The sequence below is a fragment of the Falco biarmicus genome, chromosome 1 (assembly GCF_023638135.1).
Source record: "Falco biarmicus isolate bFalBia1 chromosome 1, bFalBia1.pri, whole genome shotgun sequence".
Taxonomy (NCBI): domain Eukaryota; kingdom Metazoa; phylum Chordata; class Aves; order Falconiformes; family Falconidae; genus Falco; species Falco biarmicus.
The window spans coordinates 79,985,652-80,013,496 of NC_079288.1; the positions used below are offsets into that span (position 1 = coordinate 79,985,652).

General features: G+C 35.7%; 1 protein-coding gene across 1 annotated transcript in view; it reads left to right on the top strand.

The window, feature by feature from the left end:
• POLN (DNA polymerase nu) overlaps positions 1-27,845 on the top strand; it is a 113,916-nt gene that overhangs the window by 28,672 nt on the left and 57,399 nt on the right. The window contains exons 8-18 of the mRNA XM_056339737.1: positions 167-235; positions 1,695-1,755; positions 1,947-2,011; positions 2,836-2,919; positions 3,332-3,421; positions 6,578-6,634; positions 7,414-7,467; positions 7,702-7,767; positions 23,926-23,983; positions 25,534-25,611; positions 26,042-26,156. Coding sequence (XP_056195712.1) covers positions 167-235; positions 1,695-1,755; positions 1,947-2,011; positions 2,836-2,919; positions 3,332-3,421; positions 6,578-6,634; positions 7,414-7,467; positions 7,702-7,767; positions 23,926-23,983; positions 25,534-25,611; positions 26,042-26,156 — 797 coding nt within the window. The remainder of the gene's footprint in view (positions 1-166; positions 236-1,694; positions 1,756-1,946; positions 2,012-2,835; positions 2,920-3,331; positions 3,422-6,577; positions 6,635-7,413; positions 7,468-7,701; positions 7,768-23,925; positions 23,984-25,533; positions 25,612-26,041; positions 26,157-27,845) is intronic.

Below are 27,845 nucleotides of genomic sequence, written 5' to 3' on the forward strand. Positions count from 1 at the left end.
TGTACTGTTCTTTAATTGTGTTTGTCAGAGATTTAAGAACATTACTAAAATGTTAAATATAACAGGAGACATACAGAAAAATGGTTTTATCCCTTTTAAAATAAATAGTATTCTAAATATTTTCATGTTAGCACTAAAATTATTTTTTAATTTTTTTTTATAGCAGTATCAAAACTTAGGTGTGAACTTGGAGAAGCTTTATAATGTAATGATGGATCTTGCTCATGACTTGCAGGTAAAATACAAGTAGTAGTTACTCAGATACAACTTCAGAGGTATTACCATTAATTAAAGAGAGTTAATGATGTGCTGCTCATTCAAATCGGAATCTTTTCTTGAGTTAAATAGAAGGCTTCAGTCCATACTGGTTTACAGTGCTGGTCAACATTTAAAATAAAGTTGCCCATCAAATTTGCCATTTTTTCCTGGACAAAATGGTTAGTCTCAAAGTTAATCTTTAGAAGAAACTTTCCTTTGCAACAGTTAACTGTTAACTAAGAACAGGCTTTGTTTAGAATATTGTGACTTTTCTTTTTGTATTTTAAACCTATATGAAACAGTCTAAAAAGTGTTAATAGAGTTAAAACAGACCGTAGCTGGGGTTTTTTTTATACGTTCCTTTGGTACAAAAGCTCTCAGCATATCTTTTGCTCTAGATTGTATTAGCTGCATGCTGGTCAAAAACTGTGACAGGCATCCTAGAGATGTAGTTGATGCCCCAAGCCTCTCAGCGTTTGAGGCATTTGGGCAATGTCATTGATAATATGCTTGTAACTTTTGGTCAGCCCTGGAGTGGTCAGGCAGTTGGACTAGATGATTGTTGTAGGTCCCTTCCAACTGAACTATTTCATTCTATTTTAGCCCTTATTGCAGTTCAGAATGAATCTCAAGAAGTCTTTTACTGGTTTTTTGCATGTGTTTGTTTTCTCCCTGTAGTCATATACCTGATAAAGTGTCAGAATTTAGGGATACACTCAGGTTCTGGTGAAAGGTACATCACCGAATTCTAGGCGGTTTCCTTGAGATTGATGGTAGTAAGTGTAGGACTTAAACCATCAGTTGATGGAGCCATGTTAATCTGGATATCTAAGTGGCCCAGCAGTATGATGAAACAGTCTGTGAAGGAAGGCAATAGGAAGCATCAAAGGCACAGAAAATGAGAGCCAGCCTACAGGAAGTGTTTAGGCAAGTGTTGCTGTCTGATTGCTTCAGTGGTTAGAGAAAAAAGGCTTCCTGTTCTTTGTAAGTAAATTGGGTGCATAACCCTATCATCTTTTAGTCTTTTCCTGATGAAAACAAAGTTATGAATTCTGAATGGCTGTTTAATTGTTCAGGTGAGTAAAGAAGAAGGGATAACTATGTTCTGTTATAATGGAGCTTGTTCCAAAAAATGAACCTTTTAGAAAAACGGGGTATGTATATTTCTTTATTACTATACCTGTACAAAATGATTACTATTAGAAAATGCATTATGATTCCCCACAAAATGAAGTGATAATGGCCTACAGTATTTAGATACTACAATTCACACTAAATAGTATTTCTTTCCATGAGCAGTGTTGTCATATAAAAAGGGGTTATACAGAAAGTGAAATACTGCTTACTGGAAAACAGATCCACATAATGACACCACTGTATGTTTTAAGATTAAAATTGGCTGATACTGAAGAATTTATTTTTATCTTGCTTTACAGGTTCAAGGTTTGTGGAAATTATTTTGCACATTAGAACTTCCACTTATCAAAATTCTGGCAGGTATGAAAGTTCAGTTCAAAATACAAATCTTTACTTTTTTCACACAGCTGCTGCCTATGCTCAAGTAGAATGTTGTGTGATTTTAGCTTCATAACAGCAGCGCTGAGTTTGTTTCCATCTTACAGATTAAGAAGCATGTAAGATCAAAATTATCAATTTTAAGTGTTCTCAGTATATAATTGTATTTACAGTAATGGAAACACACAAAATACACGTGAACAAACAAGAACTGAAAAAAACATCAGAGATTCTGGCGGTAAATGTCTTTATTTTTTCTTTTGGAGATTGTATAGCATCATCTTTCTGCTTTTACGGAGGGTAACTGATTAAAAAGAAGAGGAATATTTTTGTTTCGTCATGTTCTACATGACAGTTTGGGGCTTCTAGTATTTTTATTGTTATAACTAATATTTACATTTTTAGGGTACTTCCATGTTTATTCAGGCAAGCAAAAAGGAGGCATTTGCTTCAAGTCCCAGAACTGAGATTGCTTTGCAAAATGCACAAGTCCTTTTGTGTTACGTGTTGGAGCGTAAAAATTGTAATGACTCTTTTGAACCTACAGTTACCAGTAACCATCTTCCTGAGAAGAGATAGATATTTCTATCTCTTTGTCAATAAAACAGTCTTTACAACTTACATGTTCTGAGAGTTCCAAGTTTGCCATTTCCCCATGGATAAAAATAGCTACAGGAGAATCCTATTTTGTAGCATAAAATCTAAGTAAGATAATCATAGCGGTCTGACAGATTACTGAAGACTATAGAGATGTGTAAGAAACACAACTATGCAAATTATTCTGGTAAATCAGTAATCTAAATTATTTTCCCACAATTCTGGTACTTTCTTCTACAGTAAATTCCTTTCCCAGATCATGAAGAAATGTAGACTAAAGAATATATATATATATATATATATATAAGCAGTCTACTAAACAAAATGTTCATAGCCATCAATGATTAGACATTATCAAGTACCCTGTTTTTAAGTAGAAGTTCAATATACTCTTTAACCTAGGAAGTAGCAGATGTTGAAGAAAATAATAATGTAAACAGAATAATTCTGATTACTAATTTATAGTTGCGACTCAAAGAGCTTGAACAGGAAGCCCATCAAGTTGCTGGAGAACAATTCCTTTTGACCAGCAGTTATCAACTCAGACAGGTAATATTTATACTATTATTATGCAAGTTGTAAGTTCTGTAAATTGTTATTGATGCAGAAGAATTATAAAGCTTATAAAATTGTCTTTACAACTTCAGAATCCTTTTGATATTATGTTATTTTCTGATTTTAGTGGACACATCCATTTTTCTTAAATCTAGCAAAGTTTGATAATCTGTATTTGAACGTGTTTACATGAATTATGCATTTGATTTTAGCAAATACACTTTTTTCAATAGCTCAAAAATAAAGATTTGATCTTTTCATTTCTGTGTTAGTCCTCTTTACTACAGTATGTTCTATTTTCCTTGAAGTCTGTTTTCTAGACTTAAGTTCAGTCACCAAATAATTTTCCTTTTTGTTTCAGCACTTGAAACACTGGAACATTTCTCTTATGTTTGTCTTACTGTAGGTACTATTTGAAAAGTTAAAACTGCATGCACTGTGTGAGAAAGTTCACAGAACTGAAGTACAACAACTTGTGTCCACTTCAGAAGTTGTGGTGAGATGGGGAGGGGTTTTAAGAGTCTGAATGATTTAGCAAAACTCCCAAGTTATGTTCCAATGAAATTATCATTTGTCTAAAGTTTTTCTAACCATCTTGATTTATTTTTGTATTGTACTAATCACACTTCTTTTACTTAAGCCAGAAATGAAAGTTGCACTCCATGATGGGGAAAACCAAACTTTAGCTATAAACAAGGGTTAAAAACTTGAGTAACCAGCATGCATGTATGACCATCCTCCTCACAGGAGAGAGACTTTCTTTACTGGTCAGGTTTTGCTAGCTCAGTATGACTGATTGAGTGAAAGAGACCACTGGTGAAAAAGAACTTTAATGTAAAAATCTGCTACTGAAGGAAATAACAACCCAGACTTTCTCTTTGCTGTCAGGAGATTTGGGCTAAAACCATGTTGTCATCTTTTTATGGACCCTTAACTCATTCATTCATTCATTCATGTTAAGTAAAGAGGTCTGCAGGCAATTATTTGATACCTGTGGTTTGGATTGGGAGTTGTCACTTTCTTTGCGTGGTCTTGTTTACTTGTTGTGGGCATGAATTTTCTTCTGGCTTTTTAAATTTTTTTTTTTTTTTTTTTTTTCCCCTCCCTCTGTGGAAGTGCTTGTCCTCAGTAAGAGCAGTTGCATTTGGAGTCATATTTGCAAGACCTTGACAGAGTCTTGTTCCCCTAGAGCAGTAATGACCAAACAGTTTAGATATTTTGGTATGCCTGTACAAGAGATCAAATGTATCTTCAGATGTAGTGCAATAAATATTGCACATATGAGGCTTCTCCAGTTCTTTCTTCTGTTAGTGTAGGAGCAAATAAAGCCGTTCATGTGTGATCCCACGCAAGTGGAGAAACCTGCCAAAAACATTTGTCTAAAAATGAAGTCAAGACCAGACTGCGGACTTCTTGGTAACTTGAGGCAAATGTGGTTGCCCCTTCCTTTTCATAGAAATTTAGATTGGAAAAGACCTTTAATATCAAGTTTAAGTGTTAAACAAGCACTGCCAAGTCTACCGCTAAACCATGTCCCTAAGTGCTACCTCTACATGTCTTTTAAACACCTCCAGGGATGGATGGTGATTCTATCACTTCCCTGGGCAGCCTGTTCCAATGCTTGACCCCCCTTTCAGAGAAGAAATTGTTCCTATTGTCCTTCTAAGCCTCCCCTGGCACAACTTGAGGCCATTTTCTTATGTCCTGTCACTTGTTATCTGGGAGAAGAGACCAACCCCACCTGCCTACAGCCTCCTGTCAGGCACCTGTAGAGAGCAATAAGGTCCCCCCTCGAGTCTCCTCCTCTCCAGGCTAAATAACTTCACCTCCCTCAGTCACTCCTCATCATTGTTCTCTAGACCATTCACCAGCTTCATTGTCCTTTGGACAAGGTCCAGCACCTCAATGTCTTTCTCGTAGTGAAGGGCCCAAATCTGAACACAGGCTTTGAGGTGTGGCCTCACCAGTGCCCAGCGCAGGGGGACGGTCACTGCCCTGGTCCTGGTGGCCACGCTATTTCTGATACCAGCCAGGATGCTGTTGGCCTTCCTGGCCACCTGGGCACATTGTTGGCTCATGTTCAGCTGGCTGTTGACCAGCACTCCCAGGTCCTTCTCCTTCAGGCAGCTTCCCAGCCACTCTTCCCCAAGCCTGCAGCGCTGCAAGGAGTTGTTGTGACCCAAGGGCAGAACCCAGAACTGAGCCTTGTTGAACTTCATACAATTGACCTTGGCCCATCAGTCCAACCTGTCTGGACCCTTCTGCAGAGCCTCCTGCCCTCAAGCAGATCAACAGTCCCGCCCAACTTGATGTCATCTGCAGACTTACTGAGAGTGCACTCGATCCCCTTGTCCAGATCACTAATAGATCATTTTGTTAAGACAATAGGAATGGAATTCCTTCTTAGAAGAGAAGCCTCTGTGCAGCTGCACCTGTTTCTGACTTGGTGCTGAAACTGCATTGTTCTAGTTTACATTGAAGTTAAAGAACACAACTCATTGGTGAGAATTAACGCCCTGTGGCAGGCAGAAAGGTAATACTTGTTTCTCATGTGTTAAAAGAGGACATTCAGCTTTTGGGCCAAGTGTCTGAACTACCATACGCGATTTCTGAGGCAATGCCAACAGATAACTATAAAACCCACACACTACTCAAGGAGAAGGAGGTTTCGTAGATCAAGTATGTAATCTCGGAGAGGGACAGAGTGCCTTGGGAGATGTGAGGGATCCATGAAATAGAATGCATGTCATCATTTTGTGGGAACATAAGACTTGTTGCTGTAATCAAAGCGATGCTTTTATCTAGTCCAGTACCCTCTTTAACAACTGCTGAGATGTGGTTAAAGGTAAGGTGAAATCTTCCAATAGATAAATACTAGATAATTAGTTGTAATATGATGTTTTTCCCTGGTAGCAAGAAAAAAACATATGCTTTTAAATTTCCATTTTGGTACAGTTGCATCTTTTTTTCTTTTTTTTTTTTTTTTTACCCTGAACTGTTGAAGTTCCAAATATTTTTGTAGCATTTATACATATCCGCTCTCTAGTAATTTCATTCTCTTTCTTAAAAATTTTATGGCAATTTGCAATCAAGGTAATCAGAAATATGCTTTATCTTACTGCTTTTGGATTTGACAATTTCAAGGTTTTTTTCAAGGTCTCCTGGAACTTGTATTAGGGGATCAATAGGATAAATTATCTTGTTGGATTTTGTGTGTTTATGTATAAATATGTATATGTGTATATATGTATTGTTTTGTATACTTTTATCATGTTCTCTCTTGCACTGATGCTGTCTAGCACAAAAAATAAACAAAGGTCCATAAGTAATGCCCCACACCCATGTCCCCAGTGTTTTTGAAGTTGTCGTGGAAAAGTTTTTATGTCTGCATGTCTTTTTGTCCCTGTCTGGGACAGGAAGGGAAATTAAATGGGAAGGGGTAATCTCCAGTCCTCCTGATGAAGACAAGAAAGAATGAAGGTTTCCTTTGGCTTAGGGTGAGATTGCTTGAAGGACATTATTCATTAGTCTGTATTCTGTCCATTCCGCTTGGCAAGAAAATGTCTTCCTCCAAAACTTATTCTGTTAAGTTTTATTATTTAATAATATTAACAGAAAAGTATACTAGTGATTCACATTCTTTATTTTTCAGCTGAATAAGTTGCAAGAGCTTCATCCTTTGCCAAAGATAGTTTTAGAATACCGTCAGGTGAGCTGATGCTTTTCGCATAGTGTAGTTGTACTGACACAAAATTAGCAAGAAAGATAACATATTCACAGCTAAATAAATAAGAAAGTTGGCTTTAATGTAAGTTCATTCAAATATTCAGTTAAATTTTGAAGTTGTAGGTATTCTTAAGAATTTTTAAATTTAATGTTTACTTCTGCTTTGCACTGTGTTAAATTATTTCTAACAAACAACTCTTGCAAAAACAATTGGAAAACTTCACTGTTAAATTTGCCTAGTGCTATAAAGCACACTATTAGGACAAAACATTTATTTTTTTGAGTTCTGAAGTGAAGGAGATGACTTACAGGTTTTTTTTAGGTGACGAGCCTCTTGAAAATCCAAAGCAACCTAGTTAGTTTGCTCTCACACTTAATGTTTGGGTTGTCAGTGGATGAATTTCCAAGATTTAGGAAAAAAAAAAGAAGTGTTAGGGTGGTTGGGTAGGTTCTTTTTCTGTGCATGTGTGGCTTTTTTGTGTAGTTTATTGACCTGCGGATATAAGATGTAGAAGAATAAATTCCCATAGTTCATTTACTAGCATCTGCAAAGACCTGGCTTTAGGGTATAACTGAGCACTCTACCTAATTTATGCTGTTAGGTCAAGCTATTAGTGAGTATACATCCGTTATTTACTGAGATAAAACTGTCTTTTAAAAGAAGTGTACAAGTTAACATGCATTTGGAAATTAAGATCTTTAATTTGAAAAATATCTTGGTTTTTATAAATAAGCATTTATCTAAACTTTAATATAATTTAGGTTCATAAGATGAAATCAACTTATGTGGATGGACTACAAACATGCATGAGAAAGGTAGAAGTATAAAAAGTATACTGTAAGGTACTGTATTTCAAGTAAATCAAAAGTGTGAAATGATTGCAGTGTTTACAGATTAAGAATTTTTGTATATGTAAAAGGATAAAATATTTTTTTATTTTGTAGTCCTGATTACAGTAAGTTATTTTTCTTGATGTTTACTTTAAATAAAACTTAACTGTGTGTTTCATCCTTTTCTTTTTGGGAATTTTTACTTTACTTTGACTACAGGGATTTATTTCCTCTACATGGAATCAGACAGGAACTGTGACTGGCAGGCTTTCAGCCAAAAATCCAGTAAGTGAGGCTATTAGAAGATTTACGTTTTAGTTAGAATTAAAAAATAGTATTATTTATATAAAATATGTAATATTTTTAACACATGAAATGTTCATTTTTACTTAAGTCTAGCAGTTGCCATATTGTTTGTAAATGGTGGATAGAAAAAGCTTATTAAATGTGTGTTTCACTCTCAAACATTTTTTTTATTAATACTTTGTTATTGTGGATCAGAATTTAATATTATCTGAAATTTAAAATTACCTGGAGTAAACCTGTAGAATCTTGAGCCACATGGTCTCTCTAGACTTTAACTGAATACTTCTTTGTAATAAATTCCTGGTGTTTGTGAACTATTCCTTGTTAAGGGATTGGTAAACCCTAGAAGGCACCCTGGGGATTATGGGGGAAAAAAAAAAAAAGCAGCTCTTCTGAAATTTGGCTTCAGGCCTCATAGTAGTGAAGGGCTAAGCTGGCTATGCTGTTACTTTGGAAGTCTTGCCAGATGCTTATATAGCTGTGACACTTGGGTTCTTTCTGCTTCCTTGCTTGTCTTTGGCTATGATGATCTTGATGTACATGCTTGTGGCTGGAATGTGATTTATTTGACTTTCTGGACCGCTAGATGCTTGGGATTTTTTTTCTTTCTCTCTTTTTTTTTTTTTTTTTTTTGCTAAAGTGGTCTTTTTAAGGGCATATTTGAATATATTTTATTTTATTTGGAGCTTAGGAAGCATACTGACTTGGCTGTAGGGACTGGTGAGGCCTTTTGTGTTCCAGTTCTGTCACAGCCCATAGCTGTGTGGATGGGCGTGCAGAACCTGGTGTGGGAGGAGACAGCTGCAGACTGCTTCAAGGGCTCTAATCAAGTCATAAGCAGGGGAATAACAGTAGACAAGTAGTGACTACCTACCTGCAGAAATGTTCTGTTTGGTTTAATCATGGCCTTTCTCAACAAAGACCTGACCTCTGGCCCTCTGGGAGAGGGGGAATAGATGCAGAAGTGGGACTTGGCTCATGAAGGCTAGAGGGAATCCACAAGGCCACTGTCCTTTTAACTTGTGCCCAAAAGTATTGTCAGTTCTTATCTGTGCAGCTTTGAGTACCGCTTAACTGTCTAGGCAGGTACTAGCCTTAAGCTTTGTGGGTACAAGTGGTATTAGAATCTTTGGGCAGTCTTGGGAGAAAGACCATGGTCTTCTACAGCTCTTACCTAGGAGTAGAGATGTTAGATGTAACATTTATGTTTGACTACTTTGCATGGGTGGGCTCATGTGGCTCCTTGCAGGTCCTGACTGGTATGGTGACTTTTGGAGTCCTGGCAGAAACTTGTCCTGAGAGGTTCTCATCCTCACAATACTAGTGACTTCCTTAGCTCTTCTTTTGCTTGTGTTCACAGTTCAGGTTTCATTTCTATCTTCCTACCTTCATGGTACATATTTCTATACAGATTGTCATCAAACAATTTATAGGAAGTGCTTGTACATTTTCCTGAGTAAAATCCAGTGTCTAGGATTCTGAATTAACAGTGGAAAGGAGGAGTGTTATGCTGCTTTTGCTTCTCATGCATCCAGATGGGGGAAAGTGATGGGAGAGAACAGAAAAGATGATCATGAAGGTCAGTTTGCTAAATGTTCTGATGTGATGCAAAGGCGTTTACAAGTTTACAAGAACAGGCAGCTGTCATGAACAACTGCATACAATACAAGGTGACCTTTGGCCCATCATGCTAATAATGACACAAAATCTACTTTTCTTAAGGGTTGTTTTTCTCCAAAATAATGCTGCTAAGGTTAGCATGCAGGGTTGCCTAAGGCTGCGTTTTCCTTATAAGGAAAAACATTGGCATAGCTTTTTTTGTGTGAAATGTTTATGGAACTTATACCATCTGTTTCTGAAACATTTATTGATATAGAAGATACATTGCAGTACCCAGTCACTCTAGTAAGTGTTAAAGGATTGTGAAGATCCTTGCCAGAAATCATAAATATTGTAGATATTTTTGCAGTTACTATGATGTTATGTCAAATTTCAGCTGAATATTTGCTGAGGTAGTTTATTTTTAACCATGTTTTAAAATGCCTTAAAGGGGTGATTAAAGCAAAAGACAAGTGTAAATCAGATAAAGTGAGAATTCAAATAGAAAAAAAACCCCATCCCCTTTGCTGCAGTGGTTGTGGGAGATGGAGTTCCAAACAAAGGTTTCTTTATCTTTCTTTTTTTTTTGTGAAGGTAATGGATCTGTCAAGGTAATGGATCTGTCTGTCCTTTTTCCTTTAAGGCCTTAAATGGAGTCCAGGAGGGATTTACTCATAGGTTTAAGGAGAAATGACCGGACATTAGGTACAGAGCAGGATTTCTTTTTCAGATAAACTCTCCTGTGATCTTTCAGACAAATTCACATCTGATGTATGGATGATGTGTATTTTTGGCTTTATGTGGGTTTCTTTCTGTAGATAAGCTTATTCACATGAATTTTTATGACTTATGCATTGCAGCAGCTTAGAGGGGGCTTCTTGATACAACTTTACTTCAGTGGCTCTCCATGTATTCATCTATTTTAGTTTAACTGTGCACTCAGTCTCATTTAGTTTCTTCTTCTATAATGTGTGCTGCATAGTTAATGCATTTTTCACGTTCAACAGTGTTATTTATATTGTAGTCTCCTGCTATAGCATTTTAACTATTTTCTACTCCATGAGAACCTGTGTATCTGAGTCCTAAAAGTAAATATAAATGCTAAAATTCTTCAGTCAAATTATTTTGTAATATACCCACAGTAAGTCATGAGTGAGGTGGAAAAGCATAAAGCCAATTAAGGTCAAGCCTCTTTGAGAATGAAAAGAGAGAAGTCCTAACTCAAGATATAAAGATTGCATATAATTGGATGTTATAATTTGTTATAATCAGTGCTAGAATCAGATATTCTGTATTAAGGTTTCTTTCCTCCAGGCTTCTGCAGCAGAAAGAACTGAAATGCTACTAATGAGTTTACACTTCTGTACTTCAGAAGATGTTTTTATCATTAAACTAAAAAGCATAAAGTAGTGGGCTTCAGGGGGCATTTCCTTCCTTTTAGTTAGAACAGGTTATGCTGAAGATAAATAAACTTTGTACCTTCCCAGACCAACTGAAAAATAAATAAAAAAAAAACCCATTCCTATTTCTCCCCAGGAGAAATGCTTTTACTAGCTTACCCCAAAAGGCAAAGAAATAAAATAATTTAACCTGTCAATCAAAGCAGTACGTTAACCTTTAATTTGGAAAGCAGGAATGCAATTTAAAAGGGAAACTAATTGGGGCATGTTCAATGTTAATGTGTTCAAAGAAGGACCGTAAAGAACCCGAACTATTTAACATACCTCAGTCTCTCTAACAAATATAAGTAATGTTTTCTGATAGTGAATGCATGATAAGAGAATTGCATGCTTATTTATTAGAAAATGGGTGTTCCTAATAGTGTTTGAAATATGAATAATGAATTACCCATCTGGTATTCATTCTAATGGGGGAGAGAATCTCTTGAAGTAGAGACCCCTCCAAGCAATTGCCATCAAAAATCAGTCTGTTAATTAACTTAGCAAACCAGTTTTTCTGATTATCCACACTGTATCTCTATTACTTCTCTTCTGAGCTGTCTTCTGGAGTGAATGGACTACTTACCTATGAGATAAAACTCAAATGTGGTTTTGGAATAGTTTTGGGATTGTCTATGGACAGTGTGGGTGAGATGCTGCCTGTTTGTCTCCCTTTTCATAACACTATCCCAATGGGGTTTACATCTTTAGCATCCCCACATGTGCACACCAAACAAGGTGGACTGTCATAATCATGCTATCAAAACTGTTGTGATAGCTCTATAATTTCAGGCATTTTGTCCCAGGCATCATTAAGGCTATAGGGTGATCTGTGATACTGCCAGTACTCTTTCTGAAAGTTTGTAGTCTATAGTCACAATTGGATTCCAGTACAAACAGGGTGTTCTACAAGGTATTTCAATAGTGATGAGCTGCTGTGCATATTTGAAGTGTCCTGTTTTTTCCCTGTCCCTTTCCTTCACAGCTTTTAGAAGGCTTTGGCAGAGCTGATGCAACGTAAGGAGCCAGACACCGAGTCTGGGAGCAAAGATGTGATTGCATCTTCCTATTTTTTTTTGCAGAAATGAACCAATGCCTTGGCTGCTTTTGAAACTGCACTGTTAGCAATGTAATTTTCGTAAGCTTGTTTTCGTACACTGTCTGCTGAAATGAATATTGACTTAAAATAGATGGTACGGGTCTTAACGTTTGCATTGATTTTACATGTGTGCTTTCTATGTTTTTTTTTTTAAAGTATGTTAATTGGAAAGCACTGGGGATAGAGACAAGTCAGACAGGTTCATATATAGGAGACTTTCGACAAGAATTTTTAATGTCATCCAGGCTAACAAAATCATTTTTAGCTAATTATGCTGTGATGTTGGCTTCACTAAAATAATGGTGGGTTGTCTTAACAGAGATTACAATGTTTATGCATTTTCTCAGACCTTTGCATCAAAGCCGTTAGTGTCATATTTTCTAGTCAGTAAAACCACCTATAACTAAGATGAGTCGATATGCTCCTAGAGAAAGTCAGAGTGTGCATGCTGTTTGTTATGGTTGGTCTGTGTTCTCTGAGTATCTCTTGCATTCAGAATGCATTTTTGTGCCATGTTTCTTTTCAGTATATTTATTCCAATACTCTTGAGTCATGTGCCAATTTTGACTGTACTAATAGCACTGAAGTATCTCATTTTTATGAGTATTTATAGAGTTTTGATGTTTTTAGAATCTCTTTTGGTTTTGCTTTATTTTTTTTAGAAATATTTTACTGAAGGCTTTAGCATTTAAAGAAACTGTTTACAACATTGGAGACAGAATTTCTCTATTTCCTCTCTTTCTTCCTTACTCATCACTGTTTTTGTTTTATGATAGGGAAAATTTACTTAAATGAGTGAATGAGCATGTTGACAAGACTTTAGTTCAATTTCATTCATGATGAAAATTTACACAACTTTAACATTACAATGTGATGCTCTTAGTTATTGGTGTGACAAGTACAGTGTAAGTCACTGTTAGCTGTATCATAACACCCGTGTCTGATCCTCCAGAACAACATCTTGTTCATGTAATACCCAAATGCAGAAATAAGGTTTCTGCATCAGAGACCTTTGTTCTCTTAGCATCTTGAGTACACATAGTGTCCTTTTCTATGATATATGCATGTCTTTGGTATTCTCTGTACTAATGCTCCTGATTTGTATAAATTCATGAATCTCATGGTATGTGTGGTGTATCCTATACAAGGACTATATTTTATAGCATAATATTTTCCATTTAGCTCAATAAAGCTTGGAGGATCACCTGGGCTGTAATTCTGTACTAACAAGAGCAGTTCAATCATGTATATAACTATACGCTTCTCTTCTATTTGGGATTATCTTTGTATGTATAATTGTTCTATGTGTTATTTAAAGAAAGATAATGTGTAGCTAGTATAAATCTGCTTCTATGCAGTAATCAACATAAAAATACTTGCATTTTATTTATATGTAGGGTAAGATAGGGAGTCTGTTATTATTTCTTCTGCAAACTAAACATAAGCACAGGAATATATAGATTAATTAAAATTAACAGCTCAAAAATGAAAGATTCTATACAACTTAGAATAGTATCAGCTAAAGTATTTTTAGCACATTATGAAATATTGACTGCGGAGGCTGAATTCCTCCTTCACTCTCCTTCAGCTTCTGGCAAAAAGCTCCTCAGAGGAGCTTAGACTTGTAGAAATGGGAGGAAAAAAAGTTCCTGTAAAATTTTCCTGTGTTAGAAGATAGCACTGCATACTTCCAGTTGTTTCATTAAAATTCAAAGATACTATGTTTCAATACACTATAAGTTAAATTGTCAGTACTTGAATGCTGTCAAGTGGGCTATAAGGTAGTTGGTTATATTTTATCCTTTGAATGGCCTTTGCCAGCAATGTTTGGGAAATACTGCAGGTAGAAGCCAAAACTATATACTTATCATGCTTTGGAAATCCATGCCTGGAACACAGCTAATGCTACTGCCAGTTTGTTTTTTGTCTAATATGAATGTGACTGAAGCACACAGCTAACAAGAAATGAAATTAGCGTCATTTTTGCTCAAAACAAGTTGTTGTTTTTTTAGCTGGGTAGGTTTCACTATCTTACAAATTAAAAGGTGTTTTAAAGTGAAGTAACTATAGTAATATCTATTATTAAAGTATTCTGTTAAAGAAATTAATCTATACACTGTGTTGTGTCTTTTTACGAAGTCCACAGAATTTTAGAATAGTTTAAGAGCAATTTTAGCATGGTATTTTGGTTACAAGAAGCAAGTGATGCTATTCACTTGTCTTTCACAGTCTTTATTCTTCCACTGTTTATCCTCACAAATTTCAACTCCTGGCTGAGCACTTTTTCCTTATGGTTAAGATCGGCATATATTAGCATCCCCTGATGTCTCTGTGTGGTCACAGTTATTGTGCCTCTGTACTGAAGAATTTAATAGAGCCCATGTCCTACAGAGTTCATTTTCACTGTCCTCATCCATAAGATGGTTGCTCAGCTTGAATCTTGAGCAATGTGCAGAAATGCATCTATGATCTTTATATTAAATATATATACGCCTATTTATTATGAAGGTGTCTGTTGATACCTCTTGTGAGTTGATTAATATTCTAGAAATTCTGCTTGAATTTTTTATTCTTCATATGAGGTATTCTGTTAATCCGATTTTTAGATGTACGCTTTTAGGAAATACTCAAAGCTTGGAGACATATGTTCTGAGAGAACACACAGATTATGTCTTGTCTTGCAAGCTCTCAGAAGTGAGAGGTGTTAGCATATTCCTCTAATGGCTGAATTCCTTTTTGCAAGGGCAAAATATAGTTGAATTCTGTTCTCAGCATAGGTTTTGTTATGTTTTAACATAATACAAGTATTTCTATAGTTTATTTTGCTATAGTGTTCTACTATACTTTGTTCTCCCATTCTGTATCTCAGTCAGCAAAAATTACTTCAAAAAAATCTGACAAGACAAAAAATGGAGGAGACAGAAATGAAGAATGATAAAAAAAGATTGAATAAGAATAGGTGAAGATCAAAAGTTAGTACAGCAAAAGAGACTTCTTATCTTGGGTGGTCCAGTTTTCAGACAATACTGATTTTCAAAAGCTTTGTCATTGGCATCCCAAAGAATTTCAGGGAAATTATGTCTGTAGCTCTATATCCCTATTACATTCAGCTTTCTCCGGTGACAGTTCTTTTTTTCTGTGTCAATGAATGAAAGATTTGCCATTTCTTTATTTTCTCAGCATCCTTTCAGAAAACCTCAGGAAACTTTAGCCAGAGTTTTGAAGATGGATGCACTCTGTCAGATTTGGAGCAACAACAAATAACATTGGTTTGTATAATGGTCACTGAAGATAGAATAGGACAGAGGTCATCTTGCTGACTCCCACATGGCCTTGTTGTCCTTAGTTCTCCCATACTGACATGATCATCTGCTGGCTGTGCCTCTTAGGATCTTGTAGTTAAGGACCACTTCTGTCAAATCAAGAATTGTCCTTTCCTCACTGTGATTATGAAAGAGACACTGGTTATTTAGTTTTCCTTTAACTCCCTTAATTAGCCTCCTGTTCACACTTTTTGTAGCCTTTTAAGAGGAATTCCCTGATAACATATGCTCAGTAAATTCCTCAGTATGTGAAACTATCTTGTTTGAGATGCTAAATTTTACCCTTTCTTAAAACAATTGTTATATCTTTTCTTTAGAAAGTAAATTCCTCCAGCCTGGAAATCTTGTAATTTTTCCTGTGTTTAAAGGTCTAGTATCTGTACTTTTTGGGCAGTATTCCCTTGACAGTGTTTACTTTAAAGCTATAATATACAGCTAATATACAACTAGTACAATATTTACTAGCTCCAACTGCCACTCAGAGCGTTGTCATCTCTATGCCTTAAGGTTTTTTCACCAAAACCAAATCGTATCTTCTTGGAGTTCATCCCAGAGTTTAATAGCCTCCCATATTAATGAGCATTAGTTTAACAAAGCTTATGTTTTGAGTATAATTTTCTTTAAGGAAAATGAAATAAGTAATTTAAATTTAGTCAATTATATAGGGAAACAAAAGAAGTCTTTGTCTCTTTGAAAGATGTGTAGAGCTGTGTATATACAAACTTCCTTGCTGTGTGAAGGTTAGTAATCTGTCAGTATTTAATCAAGCATCTGGGCTGAACCCACAGTTGGACAAAATAATATATCACAGAAAATGTCAAAATCGGTAAGTTAGTAAAAGACAGTATTTTTATTATTTTCAAAATCACTCATTGATTCCTTTGTCATGTGCTTCTAAAATATTATTTATTACCGGAGGTCATTGCTAGGTCTAAATTTCAAAGAATATAGCAGAAAGAGGATTAATCATAGGAAATCAAATGCACTATTCTTATGGCCAACTCTCTAAAGTAAGAAGTCAATGTTTTTGGTTGCCCTTTTCTTCTTTGCTTGTATTCACTTTGAAAGCTGCTTAAGCTTGTGGGAACATGATGAATACCGCTAAGTCTCCCACTTGACTGACCTCTAAATCCTTGATAATTTTGTGCTGCTGGATAAGGGAAAAGGGGAGTGCATTACCTTTGAATGGTTGTTTGCTGCTGAAAAACAGTAACTAGTGCAAAAATGAAGAAATCCTTCACCAGAAGTTTGTATGTTTCTGTGTGTTTGAACACAGAAAACAGATCTCTCATTTTTAACTAGCCACTAGGTGGCAATTGCAGACAAGTCAAGATTTTCTTAGAAATGCCTGTACACATACATACCAGGCTGGTATTGCTATGGTGACCTTGTTCATTTTTATTTTCGCTGTTTATTAAGCTACTTGCTAAATTTTAAAAATTAGATCTTCAGAATGTCTTGAAATTCTGTTTTGTAGAAGTCACAGAAAATAACTGTTTATTCCTTTACAACAAAAAATAAATGCTGCTATTGACAATAATTAAATATGGCAATTTTCCAAAAGAGAAATCATGAAGGGTTGGGGTTTTTTAATTTTTTTTTCTGCTGTGTAATTTGCTCTAAGTGAGTTGCCACTAACTTTGGAGGTGCCAGACAAATTGAGTAAATTTGTTATTGTGCATGCCCTCAGGACTCTGAAATCTTGTTCTGCGTTGCAAGAAGACTGTTTTGGGCAGTGTGCAGTTTTCCTTGCCATTTCTCCAGCACTTTTGGCCTTTAACAGAGGAGCAAGCAGAGTGCTGATGGTTAAGGAAGTAGCTCACTGAACCTGTGCTTATATTTCTTCTTAAATTGATTAACTGAGCTATGAGAGCACAATTTATCAGTAGGTGTCAGCCCATGTAAAGCAAGAGAAGACAACTGATAAAGAAGGAAAAGGAGTGAGAAAATTTTGAAGTAAATAGAAAGAAATCCACTACAAGAATAAAAAGGAAAAAATAAGTGGAGTTATATAATATAACTCCACTTTTTTTTTGCAATGAAGTCTAGTCTGTAAGACCAAAGTATTACTTCTGCTCCAAAAGTAATAAAATGCTAGCCATCAGACAGATGTCATGAACTTAAAAGCTTATGTTGTGTTTCGTTGTGTAGAGCTGAGCTCTTGTTCAGAAAGAACAGTCTGGCCTAATTTTTTTTCATAAACTTTCAGGAGAAGATACCAAAAGAAACACCAGACACTTTTGGATTTGTAATGCTTCAGTTTTTCCTGGAGTGCTACATTTCATGAAATAAACTAGAATTTCACTGCTCTGAACTTTTTTCAAACAGAAGAGAAATATTTGTGTTTTTATCCAGTATTGGGAAATTATTAATTTCCAGGAAATAGTCTTGCTTACAAGAAATGCAGCTATTTTTTGCTTTTTTCTGGCATTGGTAGCCACAGTAAAACAATGTTTAATTCCTCAATTGTCTTTATTTTGCTCTTGTGTTTGGCACTGTGCCTCACTGTAACAGCAGGTGGATTAGCTGCCACATCAAAAGATACATACATTGCAACTTTACCTGGTCTAACTGCTTCCTTATATCTGCTCAGTCTAACTCCTTGGCTGTTTTTGCTCTTCCCTTGTGACACATCTATACTGTATATATTTATAAGTGGATACTCTTACGTTAGTAGTAAGTTTTGTCTCTGTTATTTTTAAGTCAGTCATTAGATCAGTCCAGGAATTAATCAGAATCAATTGGCTATAGAGGAGTCTGAAGCTACCTCCATGCATTCTCATTTATTTCAGGACCTTAACTGTTGTTTTTTCCCTATTCCCCTCCCTGCAGTTTGTAGGTCTTAAGACAGCCATATATTGTAGGTATTTAGAAATGCAGATCTGAGCAGTTCGTAGGTTAATGAGCCATTTTCTAGAAAAAAAAGAATCTACGTATGGCTATAGATGTGTTTGTATACCTATATAAACATCTATTTCTAGGGAGTTATCAGGGTTGACTGAGGTTATTTGCTCAGAAAATAGCAACTTATGCTACTGAAAATGTATGTAGAGAGGAAGAGAGGTATGAGTTAACTGAATCGATATAAATAACTGAAAGGGGAATTTAACAGGAAAAATATGATCAATGATTTGACTTGACATAGAGTAAGAAATAATTAAAATGCACCACCAGCCTCTGTGATTAGGTGGTCCAACTATACTGACTTCAAAAGTAATTTAGCCAATATATATCTGAATGCTGTAATCCTTTGAGAGGACCAAAATAACATGCTGTTTTTTAACCGAGGAAGGAATAAAAAATCAATTGCGAATGTAGATGTAGAATGGAAAGCTCAACAGAAAATACATCTGACTAAAATAAACTCATCAAGCTGGGAATTACATATTTTTGTTGGATTTTGATTAGGTTTTGTTTTCATTGATAATTCTGCTCCTCTTTGATACAATGACTTTCCCTATGGATTAGAGCATCCTTTTTGCAAAGCTTGAATGCTTCATGAGAAAGCTGTGTTTGTGAGGCTGTAACAGAGACATTGAGCCCATCAATTCTGAGTCTCCTTGCCAAAGTGAAGTCTGTCATTGTTTCTCAATGGCTCTGTATACAGGAGCTAATGGTGCAGGCAAGAATCTACACTGTCTCCACCTGAAACAACAGACTAAAAGTAGAACAACTTTTAATAGAAGTATTTTCAGAACCAAGAAAACAGATTTCTAACCTTTGCTAAAACACTGGACTAAGGGATGCATCAGGATCACCAGTCAGGATGGATTATAGTGGCAAAAAAATCAAATTATGGAGGTAGGAGGAAAGAAATCAGCAGTCTCTTTTTTCAACATGTATTGTTTTAATCTAGTGTTCCTACTGAGATTGTTTTTTTCCTGCCATGCCTATGCTCCCTACTTTTCCAGCACAATGTTTTCTGAAGAGTTTAGCTAAAAAACCAGTGATCCAACAACCATCCAGATGCTGGGGAAATGTGTCAAGTACCTGAAATTCTAAAATAGATGATGAATTGATGGAGTGCTACATCCCTGTGTGGCAGGTCCAGTGCCAAAGAAAGGTGTCAGCTTTGGACACCCAGGAAAAAGACAGTCAGTCTGAATTTATCACACCCAAAGTGACTTCAGTGCAGATAAGATTCAGTGCTTTCTTTTTCTTTTAAGTTTGATAACTGTATTTCAGAATTTAATATTTAATGATTTAATGCTTGGGCGGTGGTGGTGGTGGGACAAGGAGGTTGTAGGCATGTAGGGGTCGGTGTCTTCTCCCAGATAACAAGTGACAGCACGAGAGAAAACTGCCTCAAGTTGTGCCAGGGAAGGTTTAGGTTAGATATTAGGAAAAATTTATTCACTGAAAGGATTATCGAGCATTGAAAAAGGCTGCCCAGGGAAGTGGTGGAGTCACCATCCCTGGAGGTGTTCAAAAGATGTGTAAATGTCACCCTTAGAGACATGGTTTAGTGGTGGACTTGGCAGTCCTGGATTAGCAGTTGGACTCAACGATCCTAAAGGTATTTTCCAACCTAAATAATTCTATGATTCTATGGAAAACATTTTTAAAAATAGAAATTTCCATTTATACAATCAACTAGTTCTCATTAATTGTGTTGCAGGTTTGCCAAAATTATTTATGCATCTTAGGTGTACATTTTTGCATGCATTTTCCATAATCAAGATAATACAATCTTTTTTCTGAGGGTCTGCATAAGACATGATGCACTAACTGACTACAGTTTCTGCAAAGTATTTGTTTCTGTCTTTAATCTTTGAATTTTTGTGTTATGCTACAAGTGTAGCTACATATATATCTGTTAAATATTTTTTAAAAATATGTATTTTTATTAGATTGCTTTGGAATGAAACCAGAATCTGTCTTTGTCTTTCCACTGCCTCATACCATTGAAGGCTTCAATTCTGTCTCAGCCAGAAACCATGTGGAGTAGAGAGAGTGAGATGGATTGACACTGGGATATATAAATTAATCAATTACAGTAATGTTATAAAACCAGAATCATAGAATCATAAGACAGGTGAGGTTGGACAGGACCACTGGAGACTATCTAGCCCAACCCCTCCCTGCTCAAAGCAGGGTCCACTAGAGCGTTTTTTTTGGGGACCAGCAGGTCAAGAGAGGTGATGCTTGCACTCTGCTCATGATGCCTGACACTGGTGACACTTTTCCTGACACAGCCCAGGATGCTGTTGGCCTTCCTAAGTACAAAGGCTCACTGCTGGTTCATGTTCAACTTTTTTTTTTTTTTTTTTTTTCTTTCCACCAGAATTCACAGGTCGTTTTCTGCAAAGCTGCTTTCCAGACTGTAAACTCTGTGAGAACCTGATAGGCCATTTCTCCAGAGCTGAGGTTTCTCTGAATCGCAGAGCAGCCCTCTGATGTATCAACAACTCCTCTCAGTTTTGGATTGTATGCCATCTTGCTGAGGTTGTGCTCAGTCCTGTTATCTAGGTCATTAATGGAAGTGTTGAGCAGTATTGGCCACTGGGGTACTCGGTGAGTGCCTGCCCTCCAGCTGGTCTTTGTGCCTTTCGTCAAAACCCTTTGAACCTGGCAGTTCAGCCAGTTTTCAGTCCACCTCACTGTCCACTTATCTAGCTTGTACTTCATCAGCTTGTCTATGAGGCTTTTAAGAGAGATTGTTTTGAAAGCCTTGCTGAAGTCAAGGTAAACAACATCTGCTGCTCTCCCTTCATCCACTGAGCTAGTTGCTTCATTGCGAAAGGCTATTGTTGGTTAAGCGTGATTTCCCCTTTGTAAATCCATGCTGACTACCCCAGATCATCTTTTGACTTTAATGTGTTTGCAAATGTTTTCCAGGATTATTTGCTCCATCACCTTCCCAGGAATTGAGGAGAAGCTGATTGGCCTGTAGTTTTCTGTATCCTCTTCCTGGAAGAAAGGAGTGACACTTGCTTTCTTCCAGCACTCAGGAACCTGCCCTGGTCATCACAGCCTTTCAAACATAATTGAAACTGGGATGTTGACTTCATCTGTCCTTTTGTCCATTGGAGCCTCTGGAAATGAATTTTGGATTATGGTGTTGTTTTTTTAACCAATGCTAGTGTTTTCCTGTTAATCATCTACTAGAATAGCCTGACTTTTTTTTTCCCCCTGCCTTACTCAGAAACAATGAAGAGAAGTATTAATAGTTAACTTTCACATCCAGCTTTTTCATCATGTTCTTTCAAGTATATTCCTTCTTGTCTGTTTGAGCATAATTGTTCAGAGAGAGCATTTGTTTCTTTACAACTTCTAATAAGATGTGGATGCCCTTTTCTAGTGGTAAAGGATAACAGTCACATCTCAGATTGGATCTGTGAAGGTTTTGCAGAAAAATACTTGAAATAAATACAGAAAAGCAAAACCACAGGCTGTATCGTGTAGTCCAAGGTAGTAATAATCATTGACCAAAGTTACATCAGTCTTCCACTTTCGATACATAAAATTGTCACCTAATTTGTAACTCAAGCACATGAAAGCTTTCCATTTGGAAGACTTTTCTGAGATTGTCTCCTTATTTCTCCATCCTTTGAAATATATAAAGTAAATTTATCTCATAAAATTTGATAATCTAAATCTTAGAGAACATCTCCAGGGGAATCTTAGGTCAACCCATTCAACTCATTCTAAGTATGTGTCATATACAGATAGGAATCTCCAGCAGGTAGTTAAATCTGTCTTTGTCTACTGACTATGGAGGGATTCTAGAAAGCTAGTTTACACCAACGGCTAGCCTGAAGACATCTAATTTTAGATGAGTGGAATCTATTAAGCTATTCCAATAGCTTAAAGACGAGCATTACCACTTGCATGTTTCTTGAGTTACTTTGCTGATGATTTATTCAAATTATGAGTTGTTAACTAATTTACAAGTGAAAGTACATTTTGCACTTGTAATTACTTACTAGTGTTTTTCAGAATTATTAGTAACACTTCTAAAATTGCATTAAAAGCAGACTTTCTGCATATGCTGTCAGTGAAATCAAGACAGCAATATAATGATTTATTTTTACCATTCTGGATAGATTTTGAAAAAAAAAATTATTTCACTTTGTTTCAGGATTTTGAAGCAAATGAGTTAAGGAACAATAATCAGTGAGAGTATCTACAAACAACTCTTTAACCTGTGCTGGAGGGTATCCTAAGTACATCTCAATACCAATATAGAGCCCAAGAAGTCCATAGGATGATCTCTACCATTAAAATTATTCAAGTCAGAATTAAAATACTGTGATTTTGTTTTTAAATGTGTAAGATCAGGCACATTCATGTCCAGGTACATAATAAAGGACTTAGTTCTCTGAACTTCTGAGGATCTGCTAGCTTCCTGGCCACTTAAACCGCTTATTATTCATATGAACAAGCAGTGATCCTCCTCAACTTGTTATCGCTAGAAATTGATAATTATCAATAGAAATTTTAGTTTTGTGCACAGGTTAAATAACCACTTATTTCAAAATATGGTTAATAGCATTACAATAAGCATTGCCACAACTGTATTTTTAAATGTTTCTAGAAACTGAAGAATAAAATATTAAAGATGGCAAGTGCTTCTTCTGGGTCAGACTTTGCATTGATACATTGAGAGAAGTGTTCCTAGTTTACCCACGGTGTGAAAATAATATGTATTTTATGTGGTAGTTTCCTATCTCTTTGTGTGTGGTGCTGTGGTGGGCATTCACCTTTAATACATTTAATTGTAGATCTTTAAGTGTAATACTAAGACTAGAAACTATACTGTTCTGTTTTGGAGGTCTTGTTCTTTTGCTTTAAATTTAAATAGCTTTTGCAGTATGATTACATCCCTCTTAAGTTTAATATAACAATTTTGAGTTTAAAATTACATAGAAAATGATCATTCTGATTTGGAAATTATATAGCACTATTTCCATCTCCTGAAGTCACAGCATTATATAATAGTAGTATGTTCATCTAATTCCTTAACCACTTGCAAAGTAATTGTGTGGAATTACGAAAATTGAGCTTGATACACATGACAAGAATTGTCTTGTCATGTGTTATCTCTCTAGATGAAGAGACGTAAAATAACAGAAGGAAGCTATCACATGTCATTTCTCATTCTTTACTGGAGGTGTATGAACTCAGATCTTTAAAGAAAAATCTTTTATTCCTAGTCCTGCATGTTTGTTGATAAACTTAGTTCTCACTTTTAATTTTGACTGATGTGCTGTAGTTAAGAAAGAGCTCCTTCTTTATTTTGGCATGTGTTTAAAGAAAGTGGGAATAGATATTTGAAAAATTTCTAGAGGCTGAAGAAGAATTTGTTGCCTTAGCTGAAGGCAGGGTTCACATGCGTTCTTTTTTTGAAAGTAATGCACCATATCTAAAAAATAAGAATAAAATTATTTTTATTGGGTTATTAATTATGTTCTATTGTGCATCTAGAGATTAGGATTTGGAAAGGTTGCCAGTGAGAAATTGTTCTTACAAGCTTCCAGTTTTCAAGGAAGAGCAAATATTCAAAAGTACCTATAGATACAGAAGTATGAAGATTCTTTTGAAAGGCAAAGTGGTTAATCTTATTTATTATATGGGGAAAACTTATTGGCATTAGTATCACTAATTTTCTTATGCTGCTTCATAAATGTGTTTTCATAAACTTTAAATTACTAAGCATTTTTTTTCTTATTTGTAGAACATTCAAGGTATCTCTAAACATCCAGTTAGAATTACAAGGAAACAGTACATAAAAGGTAAAGTGTGTTTTTACTAACAGGAAAAGGCAATTTTATCTAATTATTTTACTGAGTTGTATTTTAAAGCAGACCAATAGCTCCAGCATTAAAGAATAGAATAGATTATTGATAATTAGTTTTACATTCTCATTTAAACCAATTGCTTTTTGCTGGGCATTCCTGCAAAAAAATTTGCTCTTTCAGCACTGATCTAAATAGTCAAAAACTCAGATTTTTTTCTTTCCCTCTACTATTTCACTGTTCCTTTTTCCAGATGAAATTACACATCTTAACTCCATTAAATATCCTAGGGACAAATTTGAGTGCATTCTGCTTGTAAGGATTTGCCTGAGATAGATGTTAAAGCTGGGTCATTTTAATCAAACTCACAACTGAACACCAATACTTGGTCAGATGTGTTGTTTTGGTAACAGAAGTGGCTTTAAGGCGGATGATTTAGAGAGAACCAAGGTAAACCGTAGAAAAGTGTGACCCAAGTGATGAAAAGTGAAACCCACAACAGTAGACTCAAATACAAGGGAGACATTTGCCCACATAAGCTCTCCTTCTTGAACACCTACAGCTGTAGTTGGGAAATGCTGCTCATCTGTTGCACTTGCTTCTCAGATAAGGGCAGGCTTGCCTTTTCACAGCTATTCACTCCCTGCATTTGAAATAATACAGATCATAAAACAGGAGTCTGTGGAAGACAATGTAAAACTTCAACAGCAGTTTTATCTACCTGATATTTTATAAGTGTTTTTTTTAAAGTTTTAAATAAAATGCATGAGCAGTGGCTGAGTAGACCTGAGCTGCAATTTGCAACTGTGGCACATAGGTCTTCATGGGAGCAGTCCAATCAGTTTTATCCATGATCTTATAATATGTGCTTCTCAAAAATATATTTCTACGTTTTTAATTCCTGTATCAAGACACATGTTTTTTTCCCCACTTTTATGCTGATCAGATTAATTCTATTGTATTTCAAGCAACCATATCTTTCTATTCCTAGACAAGTGGCGTTCCCAGGATGCACTGAGTTTCTAATACCATGTCAATGTACATTATTGCTTTGTGATATTACAGGGGATTTCTGTCATTAGAATTTGGATGCCTGTATCAACTGTATGTCCTCAATATTGTATTCCCCTACCACCTGTAAGTCAGAATTTGGTTATTACCACAATGCTGTGGTACGTTCAAAGATAAGAAAAAATATTTTTTTAGTTTGTCTCTATAGACCCTCTCTTATCTGAATGCCTTCTTTATTAAATGATCTGTGAATAGTGTTAGTTATTGAAGATATTTGTTAGCTAGTGCTTTGGGAAGAGTTTGGGTTTGAAAGAGGAGGAGAAATGGTACTGCAAGGATGGCAGAGATAAAAATGCTGTACATCACTGATAAAGAAAAATAATTGTGGTTCTGGTAGTTGCTCTACTAGGTTGCTTACATTAAGATTTGTGTGGTTTTAGTTGTGTGTTAGGTATGTCATTTACAACCTCCTATGGTTTTTAACCCAATATTTTTTGGATTGGGGTTTGGGACGTAAATGTCTGTCTCCTTTCTAGGGAAAGAAGAGGAAATAGTAACTATTTCCCCAAGAACATGGTTTGTTTCGAAAAAGGGATATACATTACTAGCAGCAGGTAAGATAGTATGTATTATGGTTCTCATACATATTAATGTTCACAGTTCTGTCCTCTCTTTTTCCCTTCTCCTTTGGATGACGTATTTTACAAGGCTGTCAAATCCTGTAGTATCAATTCATATTGTTATATTATGTATACTCCTTAGTGTGCTTTGGAAATGGGTGATATGTAAGCCTTGTCAGTAGAAACAAAGAGCTAATAAGATTAAGTTGACACTTGAAGATAATGAAGGAATCAGACACCTTGTGATCTGTGGCTGGAATGTAATTCCTTCAGTATAAGCTTTTTTACAGGCATCTGGTTTTTTTGAGCACGAGGAAATGACTGAACAGTCTGGGCTTGCATTTTAATTTGTGATAGTTTAGTTAAAATGCAGGTGTGTGTGTTTATTTTAGAGCAATAGATTTATTTTAACACTGTTTTCTAGATTTTTCCCATATTGAGTTAAGGATCCTTGCTGACTTATCATCTGAACCAGAACTTTTGAAACTGTTCCAAGAACCTGAAACCACTGATATCTTTTCCACACTGGCTTCTCAGTGGTAAATGTTGCTTTTTAAATTTTATATAGTAACTAGACAATATAATAACAATAAATTAAACTGTTGTATTACTGTGTAGTGATAACAAAAGACAGTATTTTGCTACGCTGTCTATTGTTAATGCTGTTTTAACACTGTAGGTTAGAATTCCTTTCTGATATTCTGAGCCTTTTCTTCTCTGCAGTGGTAATTACCATATGTCAAAATGTTGCAATCCAGTTGACCAGTATGAGCTTTGTGACTAAAGCTGGAGCGATAATATATTCTGAACAGTGCATGCTGATAACTTTCTCACTGTATTATTGTTCACCAATTCTTTTTAAAAATATAGAGCAGCAGTTAAATAGGTTATCCACCTGAAAAATTGCAGAGCAACTTTTCTCAGTAAAAGTTAAAGGCATTTTTGAAACCCACTTGGCTATCCAGTAGAGGTACTGGAATCAAATTACATATATACAAGAAACAGGGAGTCCAGAGCTCATGGGATTCCTTTGAACTCATAGAGTTTAGTGCTTCCATCTTCTGATGGATGATGTGATACTTGGTAAAAGTGGTACTTCGGTAATTAAAAACAATATTTCTTATCTCCATTCCCATATTATTATTTACTGATCTCTTTGGTATGCAGATCAAAAGATCAAAGAGGTGGAATGTTAGTTACTTAGCTGTTTGAAGGTATTTTTTTATTCCTCTTTGTACTGTGGTGATGCCTAAAAATCTTTATTGAGACTGGGACTCCCATTGTACTCAAAAGTGCACGAGCATTCAGTAAGTGACAGGATATATGCCAAGAAGATTACAGTTTGAACAGCTAGGACAGAAAAGATTGAATAAAATGCTGTAACACATAAGGAGATTGAATGGAATGATGTCATGTAATGTAAAGCAATTTTCATATTTTCTTTGTTCCTCTCTCTCTTTTAATCTTTTGTATCTGTTTTTTGTCAACAGATTGTTAGCTGAAAATGAAAGCAAAAATAGATATGATGAATTCATCAGTCCTGATCTAGCTCAATTACTATCCTACAGTTTCTAAATTTTTGCAGGCATAGCTTTTGCAGCTGCAGTATTTCCTACTCACTGCAGTATTTGTTAATATACTCTGAAGTAGTATAAAGAAACAATGGAGGTCAAATTGTAATTTTCCTGTTACCAATAACTGAATTGGTGTTTGTGGCATGTGCATTCTGGGAGAACACAACACAAGGTCACAAACATAGGTATGGAAAGATCATCTTTCACTTTAGAGTCTCTTAGAAGATTCTATTGATATTATAGTCAATTCTTAGCTCTAACATGATATCACTAGGACCTTGTGATGGAGTGAAATCCTTAATTTAGTTTGGAGGTATATTGCAAATGTATGCATGAAGATGAGTCAAATTTTGTCTCAACTCTGGGCAAGGCTCCAGAAATACCATTCTATTCAGCAACCTCACAGCTCTTGGCAGCTGTCAACCTCTTACAGTTGCTACACAGTAACTTTAAATTTAATTAAATATTACAGGCAAATGTTTTTGTCAGTCAGAAGTGTCATGTGTGTCTACAAAATCATTACATAATGATTCTGCTGACTCTTAAGCTTTGGGAAAGCTAATGCTTGGAAGTAACTTTCTATTGATTCTATTATATGACTTATTAATTACAGAAATACAAAGAGTATGTTAAATCTCATCTATTCTTGGACAT